The 14,809-nt window shown below is 45.8% G+C and overlaps 1 protein-coding gene across 5 annotated transcripts in view; it reads right to left on the bottom strand.

The window, feature by feature from the left end:
- Positions 1-14,392, bottom strand: part of DENND5B (DENN domain containing 5B) — a 116,156-nt gene extending 101,764 nt beyond the window's left edge. For all 5 annotated transcript variants that reach the window (XM_074583310.1, XM_074583327.1, XM_074583319.1 and 2 more), the window contains exon 1: positions 14,136-14,392. In XM_074583310.1, the coding sequence (XP_074439411.1) occupies positions 14,136-14,247 (112 nt within the window). In that variant the 5' untranslated portion in view covers positions 14,248-14,392. The remainder of the gene's footprint in view (positions 1-14,135) is intronic.
- Positions 14,393-14,809: the final 417 nt, after the last annotated feature.

Here is a 14,809-nt window from a genome sequence, read left to right as displayed (position 1 = left end):
TCTAGGCCATTTTGGTGGACAGATTCAGCTGAATATTGCCATTTACTTCCAAGGCAACTCATAAACGCACAGTGATTAGCTATCCCTTGCAGTGCCTTTTACTGGAGTTACTCAAAATTTAATGCACTTAATACAGTTTTATGACTCCTTATGCATCATTAGCACTTTAATACATCAGTAGGTTCTTAACAACATTATCAGAAAGGTCAGAATAGCTTTTTAAAGCCATAAAGTATGAGGATGAGCTGGTTTGTTTTTAAATGTGGAAAGGGAGAAAGAGTAAGAAGGAAAAAGAAAGTAGAGAACCCCCTTCCCCAGCACATTCTGCTGCTGTATCTCGCATTCAGTGCGTTTTCCATAGACACACCCCTTGGATGCAATAGCACAAACACAGCCAAGCTCCTACCTCCTTTCATTGAGCTCGAGGAAGGACTTGGACCAGCAAACAACCATCCTCCCTTTGCTATTTATTGCCAAACATAGCTTTGCTCCTACCGCCTGTTATCACATTGTAGGAGCTGTAGCAGAATTGCTCCCTTAACAAGTACTCTTCATTTGAGACTCAGAAGGAAAGACTAAAGCAGACGACACTAACACAGCTGTATGGTTTCACAGGTATGGGTGAAGAGAGCCAGGAGTTATGGGACAGGATGCCAGGACAGAAATCATGGTCCTCTCATCTACAGCTCCTTTTGCTCACACAAGCCTGTTAGCTCTGATCGTCCCTCCTTCCACCTCAGGACCACGAGTTACCCCTCATTCCCCGACCCACCAGATGGGCAGGAGGCGATGGACACTCTGCTCAGATCCCAGCTATGCAGCTGCCAATTAGCCTGCCAGGATACCCACGTGGAGGGGCCTCTCTCGCTTTACAAAGTGCCGTTGCTTTTCCTGCAGCCTTTGTATTATTGGAAAGTTAATTAGGATCTCTGTCTAGCTGCAGGGACTTCGCACACACAAAAAAGAAAAAAAAAAACACCAAAGAAGTGTCCCATATCTTTCCAATTTCACCTCTGACAAAATTAAATTGACCTGTGGGCTCAGAAGTTGGTAGATAAGGATACAGATTGTTTTGGGGCATTGGGTTTTTTGACTTTTTTTTTATAAAAAAAGGAAACAGGTCTAGTGCGATCACATTATCCATCACACAAGCCTGAGTCTTGAGTGTGATAACACTACACTATTAACAACACAGATGGTCTCCTGCTTGGCGTCAACTTCACTTTTGAGGTATTCAGTGCACCACGAGCAATCCTGGGAGACAGTCAGAAGTCACTGCCATGAAGCGCTGACAAAATATTAACCAATAACTGAAAACCATGACAGATTTTGAATTGCAAAGAGTTTTCAGCTTTTCACCACTATCAAATATGATACATCTTGGACACTCCACTGCAATAGTTGCTCTGAGCAATTCATTCTCAGCTCTAGGACAGACTGAAATCTGTGCCTTTTTCCCTGCTCCTGGAGACAAATGCCTCTTCAGTGCTACCACAGACCTGCAGGCAAGGAGCATGACTACATCCAGGCGCCAAGACAAAATGTTTTCTCACTCTTACTCCTGCCGAAAGCACAAGAGCTGAACTAATCAGGGCCCCCAGCCCCTGGGTCACAGCCAGGGCACCCGCGCCGAGGACCTCAGCTCTTTCTCACCTGCTGACCAGGACAAAGCAGGGCTGAGGGGTCCAAGCTCATTAAGGCAGAGTTTTCATGGGAAGTTCAGCCCGCATTAAGCTAGAGGGGGGGGAGTTGTTTTTTTTTCCTTTTAAAGTGTGTTAGACTGAGCAATTTTCAACAGAGCTCTTTCTTTCCCCTCCCAACTCACCACCCTGCAGGCTGCTCCAAGAAGAAAGAAAACAAAGACACAGGCATAGAAACGATAGTAAGTTATTAACCAGAACCGCTATTGTGCAAGTTAGCATCTCCTATCACCATTCCCCTTTTGCTAAATACGACAGCAAACCACAGCTACAGCTGCCTCACCCTATGCAGATGTTCATATTTATACGGGGAAAAAAGATTACTTAATAGCATTCCTTACACGGGGATTCTTTAGATCTTAGTCATTCCTCAATTTGACATGGAAACACTAGACTACACATCCCTGCTTGAATTAAGGGACTCATACGGCATCTGCAATCACACTTGGTAAAACCAGAAAGAGTCAACATATTTGCAAATTCTAGTCAGACAAACCTATCTTGAAAAGCGTCATCTTAGGAAAAGGCTAAACACCTAATTCATCTGTGCTGAATAGCTGCCATCCCGATTTCCAGAGATAGTCTCCCTTAATAAATACATAACAATAGTCATTAGAGACACAGGTTGACAGCCCGAAAAGGGGTGCATTTAGAGACACCACAGTACCGTTCTTCCTGGCCTTGACATTCTTGAAGTGTTTACAAGAAAGAACAGCAGAACACACCCTTCAAAGCTCTATGACAGAGCATACATCCACCATCAGTTGTTTTATAAAGCATCCGCCTGTTTTTAAGCCTTGGGAGTCATGACCAGCCATTTCATCTGCACATGATTACACAAAATTTTAGGGGGCTGGGTGGTTTGGGTTTTTTTGTTTGTTTGTTTTCTGTTGGTTTGGGGGTTTGGGGTTTTTTTGTTATTTTTTGGGGGGTTCTTTTTTGTTTGTTTTGGTGGTGTTGTTTGTTTGTGGGGTTTTTTTAATAAAATGTGAGAATTCTGCCCCAAATACTTGGTGCTGTGTGCTTACAAATTGTTATACTGAAAGAATAAACAAAATGAGAAAGCACAATATCTACTTTACAAAAAGTCCCATCCTAGAAACTGTGCAACAGACCTTTGTCTCCCCCACATCAGCCAGCATCTCAGCCGAGAGAAAGCCTATGTTAACAGAGCTGTTGTTTTGTTTTTAAGCATAAAATTGTTCTTAATTTTAAATTCATGTCAGAGTATTGCGCAGCATAAAGCAAACAAGAATACCAAGCGGGAATACTGATGGAAAAATAGTATTGCGTGAATAACTAACTAATCAGCAAATCCTCTCCTCCCTCACCAATGGAAAGCCAAATATTTACTCAATTGTTTATTGCATTCTTTGCTCAAATACTTCATAGTTTGAATCTAAAAAAATAAATGTCAATTCTCTTTCCTGAGCATCTCACGGGAGACCAGAGGGCCCACCAGAACATATTCACACCATCTGACTGGACTCATCTCAGCAGCAACCTGGACAAAAAGCAGGAGAGGTGGGCTCCTAAATCAGGGATTTGGACCCTCCAGACAGTCCCCAGGCTAGTGAGATCCTGGAGAACCAGAACCTGTCAGACATCAAAAATCAGCGTAAGCAATACGTTTTTGGACCTTGGCAGCATCCTCCTCTCCCAGCAGGCTCCAGCTGCATCCTGAACATCAGTCAAAGCAAACTGCTTGGCCCATTTGATCAATATTTCATTGAGAAATTACCAGTTAAGAGAGCAGCGCTTGGTTTCATCATTTCATTACAAAGAGCTCAGCTCTCTTGTCTTTCAGTCACAAGAGACCGGAAGCCCCTCTTACACCTTGGGCAGCCCCGTGTAAGGAGCATCCGTGGTGACACTCGCTTTTCCCTTGTAACTATAGCTACTGCTAACGCAGGTAACATTGCGTTACACCGCATGCCACCGCATGCCAATCAGTTTGTATGTGAAAATAGCTATGCATGGAAATGAGCATAGGTTTATAGAGATGCTAAGGGGAAAATGCAAATTTATACAAATAATTTCAGTCATCCATGAAAAGCAGCAGCCACTACACACCCGTGACAGTTGAGCTTTGCTTTTTTTCTCTTTTTTTAATCCTGTCATTGTTTACACAGAATGGTGTTTCAGATTAAGCCCCCTTACCCTTCCACATGTTAGTCTTTAACATGACAAGAGAATACCAAGAAGGGGGTGGACAGAGGATTCTTCTAGCTTTCATGCTGTACAACCTACCACTCACACAGCTTCAAAGCACAATTTGACTCCATTTGCTATACAGCTTGTTTAAAAAAAAAAAAAAAATTGCTACTAGGACCCAGAATTATTATTGCAACTTGATTAATAAAATGACTGTAAAACAAAGCCATGTTCATGCTCCAAGGAGGGGGGATCGGGAATCTCACTCTCCAAGACTGACATATTTAAACACTGCCTCTGAACACAAAACAAGAACTGCTGACATTTTTGTATGAAATTGTGAAGGTTGTTTTCCAATGACAGAACAAGTTTTCTTTACAAATCCACCAAAACTGCACACCCCCAAACATTATATTCTACTAAGAGTTAATTTTTGTTCTATCACTCAAAGCAGGTCACTGAGATCTAGCAAAGTCCTTCTAGACTACACAGAGTATATATTAGCAGAGGAATACTCTTTCCATTTCACTCTTTAAGCATCCATTTGGATGTTTTGACATTATTTTTCATGGATTGGGTTGGTAGGTGGAAGAAACAAAAGCCCACACCTTGAAGGAGCATGGCTTCACATTTCCAGCCAGGCACCTTCATCAAGCCTAGGACACCCTAATGAAAAAGCTCTCAGTTAAGATCCGATGATCAGACCACTGAGTAAAACAATCTTTGACTCCAAACAAGGAGCACAAATTGAATTGTTTATATTTTCATACTGGTAACAGAAGCTTCTTTTGTTCAATATATTCATTAATGACCTAGATGAGGGGACAGAGTGTATCCTCAGCAAGTTTGCTGATGATACCAAGCTGGGAGGGGTGGCCGACACTCCAGAGGGCCGTGCTGCCATCCAGCGTGACCTGGACAGGCTGGAGAGCTGGGCAGAGAAGAACCTAATGAGGTTCAACAAAAGCAAGTGTAGGGTCCTGCACCTGGGAAGGAAGAATGCCAAACACCAGTATATGTTAGGGGCGGACATGCTGGGAAGCAGCTCTGAGGAGAAGGACCTGGGGGTCCTGGTAGACAGCAAATTATCTATGAGCCAGCAGTGTGCCCTTGTCGCCAAGAAGGCCAATGGCATCCTGGGCTGCATAGGGAAGACTGTGGCCAGTAGGTCGAGGGAGGTCATTCTCCCCCTCTACTCTGCACTGGTGAGGCCACAACTGGAGTACTGTGTCCAGTTTTGGGCTCCCCAGTTCAAGAGGGACAGGGAACTACTGGAGCGAGTCCAGCATAGGGCAACCAAGATGATTATGGGACTGGAGCACCTCCCTTATGAGGAAAGGCTGAAAGAGCTGGGACTCTTTAGCCTGGAGAAGAGAAGGTTGAGGGGGGACCTGATTAATGTTTACAAGTATCTAAAGGGTGGGTTTAAGGAGGACGGAGCCAGGCTCTTTTCAGTGGTTCCTAGTGACAGGACAAGGGGCAATGGGCACAAGCTAGAACATAGGAAGTTCCGTTCAAATACACGGAAAAAATTCTTTACAGTGAGGGTGACAGAGCACTGGAACAGGCTGCCCAGGGAGGTTGTGGAGTCCCCTTCTCTGGAGATTTTCAAGACCTGCCTGGATGCAGCCCTGAGGGATGTGCTCTAGGCAATCCTGCTGTAGCAGGGGAGTTGGACTAGATGATCTCTAGAGGTCCCTTCCAACTCTGAAGATTCCGTGATTCCAGCCATGCCAGTATCTGACACCTCAGCAGTCTGTCACTCACTAGTCATCTCCCCAGTATGTGTCTTTTATTGTGATGATCCATTACCGTTTCTTCCCCCATTACTTTTGAGATTATTTATATTGCTAATATGACCAAAATAGCACAGTGAAAGCTGTTTCCTGACAAAATTTGTTTTTCCTCAGTGTAACTTTTCCTACCATACATATTTTTTTACTATTTTCTGTTCAAGAGGTAGATAAGGAAAAAAAAAATGTAGGTTATTTACACTCACAAACTTTGTGGAGGTTATTCTGATTGCTACAGTTCCTCTGCATACAGACAAGGTATGGCTGAACAAGCTACTTGTAACCTTCTTCCCAGGTATGTAAGTGATCCTACACGATCTCAAATAGCACTAGCCAAACACCACAGCATTAATTGGATCAAAGTGCACATGCTGGTTTGTTTGGTTTTCTTTTTTCTCCCCCACTTCATTCATATTTCTTGTTGACTCCAACCCTCATTGCAGCAGACGAGCGGCTGTAGCAGGGAGCAGCGTGCCAGCCACGTATCCAGCATCAGCCCACGCAGGGGCTTTGCGGGCTGTACGTTTGCCAGCCTGTCTCAGGGACAAGCTGGCATCAAGGACAACTTGGTTAGTCCCTGACAAGCAGGTGAGAGAAGGCGGGCAAGAGAGCCCTGACACCCTTGTACTGGTGGCTTGCATTGCACCTTAGCCTCTCTTAAGCAGCTCGTGTTGGAGGTATTCCTCCGGCAAGCTCCGCACTGGCATTAGGAGAGCTGTGGGCAGGGCGTCAGGGCGCTGGCACAGCTCCTGCAGCCCTGGGAAATCGCTCTGGCGAGGACAGAAAAGCTTCACGGGCAAACAGCTGAGCAGAGAAATCAATACTACAGTCACGCACTGCCTTGAGCACTCCTGACATATTTACGGTTTCTGCTCTCCCATTTGCAGGAGGACGGGTATCGCTTTCCTCCAGATGCCGCCATCCTCTGGCACCGTCAGGAGCACCACGGATGTGGACATCGACACAGGAGCCTCTCCGCTGGCAACAGGGACCTTCAACATAGGCTCAAATCCACCATCTCTCATCACACTCCCCACCAAGACCCAGCGTCACGAGGCCTGATCCGGCACTGCCACGCTCTGCAAGACATTCACACGTTTGCCTTTCAGTGCCCCTCACCCCAGGCAGGTCCTGGGCTCCACCAGCCCCCGAGGCAGGTGGCTGCGGTGCCGGGGACCCCGGCTCTCCCTACCCACCGCACTGCTAAGCCATTGGGATGGGGCCAGCGGTGACTTCAAGCCCGACGCGCAGGAACAAGATTAGGGTTGGATTTAGGTCATTCTTGTAACGGACAGCAGCTCAGCCACTCTGCCTGCCAGCAATTCGATTAACTACTGCGGCTGACACTATGTGAAGGAAAAAGGCTACCTACCACAATGTTACCAGACCGGTTACTAGGATTTTCACTGAAAAAAACCCCTCACGTACACACTGACACTGTCATCTTCTGTGCTACTGCAACGGCCACTTGCAGCGCAACAGCCTCTGGGAGTATAAGAGGGTTTAGTCTTTTTAAGTGGAAATTAAAACAGCAGCTTATCTGGCAAAAAAAGTACAAGAAATTCTCTTTGGTTGAGCATTAAGCGAGTCAGTGCTATTCATAGGAATCATGATGTTTTTCCAACGCAATCAATACCTTATTTTCAAAGGAATACAGTAGAAAAGTCTTAGATGAAGGCAAATGTGTAACAAAACAGTCACACCAGGGCTGGGGGAGCATTTAAATCCAGTGTGTCTCTGGCATACATAGAGAATGAAAGTGCTATTACTAAAGTATAACAATACCTCACAGACATTAACAATTCCACAAATGGTCTGTTATCCAAGAAAGCAAGAGAGTTACTCCTTATTAAAGGTTATTGTAACTGGAGATGAAACTTGTCAATAATATTGACAATTCTTTATAAAAAGCCCTGTTTCCTTTGACTGCAGAAATCCTCCTACAGGAGGTAAGTCTTTAATGTATAATTCAGAAATCTATTAAAAATATATATATATCTGTTGTGGTGTTACAATAGAATTCCATTTCTCCCTAGTAGCAAAAAAATAATAATACATGTTTAAGAATAAACCATTACAGCAACTATCCGTGCCACCACCTATAAAGAGGCAGAAGAGAGCAGAAACATTCTTTCTCTTTCAGCATTGAGTTGAGGTTGCACTGAAGCAGGGATTATCTCCGTACTCCCTTTATCTAGAAACACAACACTTATGCAGACTAAGATCAAAAGGTTGGTTTTCACATGAACAAAATATTAACCCGTCTTCGATTTTTATCAAACAGGTTTTCTAAATATATACCCAGTGTTTCCTTGTTTATTATGACAAGTTACAAAAAAAAAAAAACCAAGTTACTTCAATAAGTCAGCTACTCCATCCAACACCCTCATCCATGGGACTTGCTTATTCCAGCCATAAAGTTGTAATATTTAGTGCTGCATTTCAGCATCACCTCTTAAGGGGGGCAGGAGAAATGCTTGAGTCCCATCCCTCCCACAAACCTTGTAACAATCAGAAATCCTAAGCAATCTACTACAACTGCTTCTGAGGAGCAAGTTAAATTTTGTTAAATTGTACGGCATAAGCCATCTTCTCCTCTACCTCTATGACTCTGGTCTACATCCAGGTTACTTAACCAGGACAATCCCTTCAAAAATTCTTTGTGCAACTCTGGACTGTACTTAAAAATGGAAAGCAAAACTCCTGTAGACCACTTTTCATTTGTGGCAACTGAGTAAGTCATGAACAGGAACCGCAACTGTTCAGATATTCCTTGGTCTAGGGAAATTTCTCAGTGTATTTCCAGTAAACTAGGAGAAAACCCAATTACTTATTTTCAGAAAAACCATGTACATTAGAAATTCTATCACTGTAGTAATGCTACCAAGTTCTCTAGTACTGCAGGGTGACTTGGCACAAAGGAAGTATGATGGAGAACCGTGCTGGCTGCAGGGAGACTCTGCAAGGTGTGAGCACTCAGGCGCCAATCTCACATAATGATGAAAAAAAGTCTTTTAGGTTTCTAAAAATAAGAGCCTACTAGATAAGAAGCACAGCTAGCCAGACTGCAACATGCCTTGCTTGGTTTTCAACATTATGAAGTGAAGCAATATTCTGTTGGGGGGAAAATTAATTACCAATATCTGGATTATATTATCCTATATCTGGATATCCAACATAAGAAGGACATGGACCCATTGGAGCAGGTCCAGAGGACGGCCACAAAGATGATCAGAGGGCTGGAGCCTCTCCTATGAAGACAGGCTGAAAGAATTGGGATTGATCAGCCTGGAGAAGAGAAGGCTCTGGGGAGACCTTATAGTGGCCTTCCAGTACCTAAAGGGGGCCTACAGGAAAGATGGGGAGGGACTCTTGATCAGGGAGCGGAGCAATAGGACAAGAGGTAACAGTTTTAAACTGAAAGAGGGCAGATTTAGATATCAGGAAGAAATTCTTTACGGTGAGGGTGGTGAGGCACTGGAACAGGTTGCCCAGGGAAGTGTTCAAGGCCAGGCTGGATGGGGCTGTGAGCAGCCTGGTCTAGTGGGAGGTGTCCCTGCCCATGGCAGGGGGATTGGAACTAGATGATCTGTAAGGTCCCTCCCAACCCAAACCATTCTATGGTTCTATTGTATTTGTAGGGAAACAGCATGAGGTAGAAGTAGTGTTTATTTTCCCCAAGACACTCAACATTCCCAATGAGCGTAACCAGCAAGCACTATCAGCTTTGCTAAAAATAAAAAATGAAAAAAATCAAGCTTAGAAGTAGAGTAATTAAGCTTTATACAGCTTTAAAGTAGGCATTGAACCAGGACAGTAATAGTGAATCTTTATGCAATGGCCAAAACTGGGCAGTGCAAAATATAAAATATGTTGCTAGACAAGATACAATAACTAGAACATCTCCTCACTATAAGCATAGTCTTGAGATAGTATTTTATGGTTTATGTGTGGGGTAAAAAGCTATAAAACTTTTCATTTCACACAGCAAGAGGGCTACCACAACTCCACCAATATTCACATTCTGAGACGCAGAAGGCATGATACAACATGGTCCTTCAGGCCCCAGTTCCCTTGCTGGCTCACTGCATCCTCTCTCCCTCCAAATCGCTCCAGCAACAGCATCCTCAGTGGAGCACAGACCAGTCCTTCCACTTGGGAACAAAACACTCATCCCTAATTCTCTTTCTACTTTCCTCCAGAGCACTAAATTACTTCCCCAATGAAAGATACTTCATTTTCTTTTTAATTGAGTCATATGTGTTCTGAATTCTCTAAATTGCAGTTTGTGACACGGTAACAAGATGCTACAAAATTTAACATGCTCCCAAAGAAAAACGTAAAAGCTGCTGCAGCCAGAAGAATCTTGTGCCTTGCACACACACTTACAAAAGTCATATAGTATGACAAAATATGTAATAGAAACAATTTAATGAACAATTAGGGTTTTTTGTTTAAGCTAATGTTAAATATTTACTATAATGAGTAAGTATTATTTACTATAATTCATCTAAGCACATGCAATTCCAAGGCTGATGGTCGCAAAATGGCTTTACCTGAAAGAAGTAGGCATGAAGATGAAAGCGAACTGAAATGTATTTCCATCAGCCCTGAACAGGAGAGAAAAGCTCCCGTCATCCTATTTTAGTGGAGTTCAACAGGGCACAGAAACCAATACTGAAAATTTCATGCTTTTCAAGATATTTCACATCAAATGCACTGCTTTTCTTTTCTGACCTCTCCAACTATGAAGTGACAAGAAATCCTTAAATAATTTCCTCTCTCAAGTCCCTAGAAGATTTTTTTTTCCCCTCCCATCCTTGACGGAGAGCTTTGTGATAGTGTCAACAGCGTTTTGACAGCATTATAATCCATACACCACTTTGCTGCATGCCTGGGTATGCCACCAAGTTAAGCAATAGGTAAACTGCTTTTTATTTTTCAAAATTAATTCACTTAAAAATGCCAAATGAATCCATTTGAAAAGCCAGCTGTGGAGCAATTTCCTAATAAAATAAGTAAATTTAAAAAAAAATTAGGAAAATCTGTACCAGAAAATAGCAAACATGCAAGAGAAGAAAAAAAAAAAAAACCACCCAAAACCGAAAAAGCAAAGTAATACATTTGCATGGTGGAAAATTCTCATCTAAGAAATTTATTTTAAGCACTGAGCATCCACAGGAACAAGAATTATCAAGCAAGTCACTCTTCCCTAGAAGCACAACAAGACTTTCTACAACTTCAAAATCTTGACTTTATTTAATTTTGTGAACAGACCTAACAACCCTACAACAAGAATTTAAAAATTAATTCTTCACCCTGCCTCTGAGAGCGTCATTGAAACATTCCACTTCTTGCCTGATGCATTAGGTTAGGTTTTTTGGTGTGTTTGTTTTTTTCATTGGTCTAGTGTTTTTTTGGGTTTTCGTTTGTTTGTGTGGGTTTTTTGTTGTTGGTTTTTTTACTGCAGAGGGTTTGTGCTGTAAGAGATTTTAGGCTTAAATCATCAGGCATGGGGGCAGGTCCTAGGCTGTCCCCAGTGAAGGGAGGGTGCAGGTTGGGGAGCTCCAGATGACGCCAGAGCTGACTCATCGGCAGCTCCTCAGCACGCCACGTGCCTCGGCGAGGTGTCTGTGCCTCAGCTCGTCACCAGCAAGTCCATCTGGAAGCTGAAAATCTCTCAAGGATTTGTAACTTCTGCTGCTCCGTTCAGAGGAGATGCCCTGGGGCCTGCAGGGAGGCAGAGGAGCTCCTTGGAGCCTTGGAGCTCCTCGGAGCTCCTCTCATCTCCTCATGCTCCTCTCGTGCTCAGCCCTAGCGCAGCTCCGTTCAGCCAGACTTTGCTTGAGCAAGGCGCTTTGTGTACACTAGCTACTAAGGGACTCGCAGGTTTGGAGATAAGCAGGTTCTTAATTACTTTTTTTGCTAAATTGGGGATGATCCGTGTGGCGGCTTAAGTCGCAGCAACTTTTCCTTGACGCTGTGACTTACCTCAACCGCCTCCTTTCGCACAAGGCTAGCAAGGTGGAAAGCTATCACAGCTACATAATTCAATACTGAAAGAGCAGGATCATTTCTTTCTACAAAATGTTGTAAGAGCATTTTCAGGAAGAAATAGCCTTCATTTGTGGGTTTCCTGTGATACAATAGACTTTCTGTTCCCTCAAGCATCTTTCTCCCCACCTATTCCGGTAATGAATTCAATCCTAGTAGCTTGGTTTTTGAAACCTGTGACACAGATGCCAATGGTGGCATTAATACTCCCCAAGCTTTAACAGAACATGTTTAACAGAAATGTTTTCCCAGCTACATCTAAAACTAGAGTGAATTTTTCCACGGCTGTGTTGTATTTGTGGCTTGCAGCACTCCCTGTTCCTCCCTAACATTTCCAACTGCTGAGCTCCCAGCTGATAGCAGAAAGCTTTTGTCACGAGTCCCTAAAAATATAACATTGCTCAGTGGCAATACTAAGTCCCATCATATTTCTGTTACTCCACTTCTTCCTCTATCATATCCCAACCCTCCTGGGTATTGAGAATACCTCCCAGATTGGCATTACCAATATTTTGTGTATGCTCAAACCATACTGCTGGACCTTGCCTAGTTTAAACCAGTTACAAAGACATTTCTACTTGTTATTTCCTATTAGGGAGGGCTGGGGCGTAAGGAGAAAATAAAAAAAGAAGCCCCACTTGCTATAAAAACAACTGCTTGTGGTAATTTCACTTTGAATTATTCATGGTTTCATTATATTTTACAAATGGGCACATCCCAGATGTGCCAAAATGTTTTTCTTTTACTGAAAAATGAAGAGGGAGACTTCCTTTAGCTTTGAAATCTGCTTAGTGTTGCTGGAGCAGTTCAGCTAAACCTACTGAATGACCATAAAAGATGAGCCCTGCAGCCGAGCCACTACACTGCACGAAGCCACCACGCTCAGCCTGTCCTTGAGCAGTGCTCCCCAAGAACACGCCTGCGCATCTCGCTGGCAAACGGAGCAGAAATCAGCAAAAGACAAGTTTTAAAGTCTGGGTACTCATCAGGGAAGGCACAGCTTGCCAGCTGCTTTAAAAATAGTATCTTTTCAGATAGAAGAGTTAGAGATGACTCAAAGTTTGAGTAGCTGAAACCCCAATAGGTCATACTATGCAAATCAAACCCTGCACACCATCAGCTGGGAGGATGGCTCACGAGCCAGGAGTTTTCTACTAAAAGCAGCAAAACTGAAAACATCCAATTGCGGTCACTAGTACAAATGAAAAAGCAAACACAGATTAAAGAACATTTGGCTAATGCTTCAATTTGGAGATCCTGGGGCTACCTCCAGTGCGTGCTCACCGCAAAAGATTTAGGTACCCTATTTTAAGATAAAGCTCCGTGGAGCGTCAGGTACGTGTACCCACCCTTTTTACAGGTGACAAAAATATGAACTTCAACCAGGGTTCATCGATCTACAGTGATGTAGATCATCAAGTCTTTCTCTTACACAACCAGAAGGCGCCGTACTTCCTGATGCAATAGCAGCGGAGACCTCGCCAGGACCCCATCGCCAGGCAGAGGTGCCCACTGTGACAGCGACAGCTGCCTTCAACTTCAGTCACATACAGCTCATTCGCCTGCAGTGCGAACGCATAGGAACGGTCAAACGCCTGTGCTTTCAAACTCGTAACTCAGTGAGGAAACACTTAGCTTCCATGCAATTAAGCCCCGCTATCAATTGTATGTGTAAAACCGGATTTAAACGGTTCCTTTTATTTAAACACAAGTGACATCTAGGAAGCAATACTGCCTTTTCCCAACATGATCGGCTCAAATCCAGCCATGAACCCTCCAAAAATAAATATTTCAGAAAACGCATTAGATCCCCTACTGATAATTATGGTCTTTGATTCTGTAACATTTTTTAGGGGTGGAGAGGGAAGGGAGGATGCAGGAAGACTATTTCTGCATAGACATAAGATGTGAATAAAGCAGCGTAATTAAAAATGCGATTCCATTAATCTGTTCAGTCCTTCCCAGATCCCACCCTCCCTTTCCAGCGCAAACAGGGAAGAAAACGCATCTGCCCCGACAGAAAGCTCGGTCAGACGGCTCCCTTCAATTCCGTACCCCTCGGCACCCTTCTCCCGTCAGTCGCACCCCGCCGGCCGCGGCTGAGCCGCTGCACCCCGCCGCGGCGGGGGGGCGAGGGCTGCCTTCCCCCTTCCACCATCAGGGACCGGGGCCAACGGCGGGGGAGGGCGCATCCCGGCGGCTGGACAAACGCCCCCCGCCGCCCTTCGGGGGATGCTCCACCAGCTCCCCGGCGGATGCTTTATCCTTCAAAGTTGCTCCCTCCCGCCTCGGCTCTCCCCACCCCATCTCCCCCTCCTCAGGGAGGTGGGGGGGGGCGGGGAGCGGACATTTTGAAGCCGCGGATCCCAAAAACCCGCAGCGGTGCGGGTAGGGGCGAGGCCTCCGCGGCGGCGGCACCGCCGCCGCTGCTCACCTGCCAGCTCGTCGGGCTCCAGCCCGCTCTCCGCGTCGATGCCGCACAGCACAAAGTAGTGGGCGAAGCGGCAGGGCGCCGCGCCGGGCCCGGGGCCGCCGCTCCCGCTCATCCCGCCGGCGGCAGCGGCGGTGACTCCCTGCGGCAGCGCGGCTCGGCGCGGCGGCGGGGGCGCGCCCGCGGTACGGTCACGGCGCGCCGCCCTCCATCCCCGGCGGTGCCGCGCAGGCCGCGGCGGGCGGGCGGGCGGGCGGGCGGGCGGCGGGTCCGGCGGTCGGGCGGCGAGCCGCCCCGTTGTCAGCTGAGTGGGGCGGAGAAGGCGGCGCCGCGCTGCCGGCCCGCCCCCGCGGGGCATTTAAACCCTGGGAGGCGGCGGAGGCGGCTTCCCCCGCCCCGCTCCGCTCCCCCGCGGGGGCCTGGACGGGGACATCTCCGGCCCTTACCGGGGTTTTGGGTGTGAGGGGTGCGGGAGTGCCCCGGGCGGCCTTGCGCCTCTGCGAGGTTTTGCCACAATAGGTGATTAAAGCTTCCTTCCCCCCGCGTCGTCACCGCCAAGGTGTGAGCAGGGAAGGCTGGCTTTTATTTAAATAAAACGTAAAAATAGAGGATGTTGCCACTCGGCGGCCTGAAGCGCCGCAGCCAGAACGGGCCGAGCACCGGCCAGTGCCCGGGCT

The sequence above is a fragment of the Larus michahellis genome, chromosome 1 (assembly GCF_964199755.1).
Source record: "Larus michahellis chromosome 1, bLarMic1.1, whole genome shotgun sequence".
Lineage (NCBI taxonomy): Eukaryota > Metazoa > Chordata > Aves > Charadriiformes > Laridae > Larus > Larus michahellis.
This window is presented reverse-complemented; position numbering and strand designations above follow the sequence as displayed.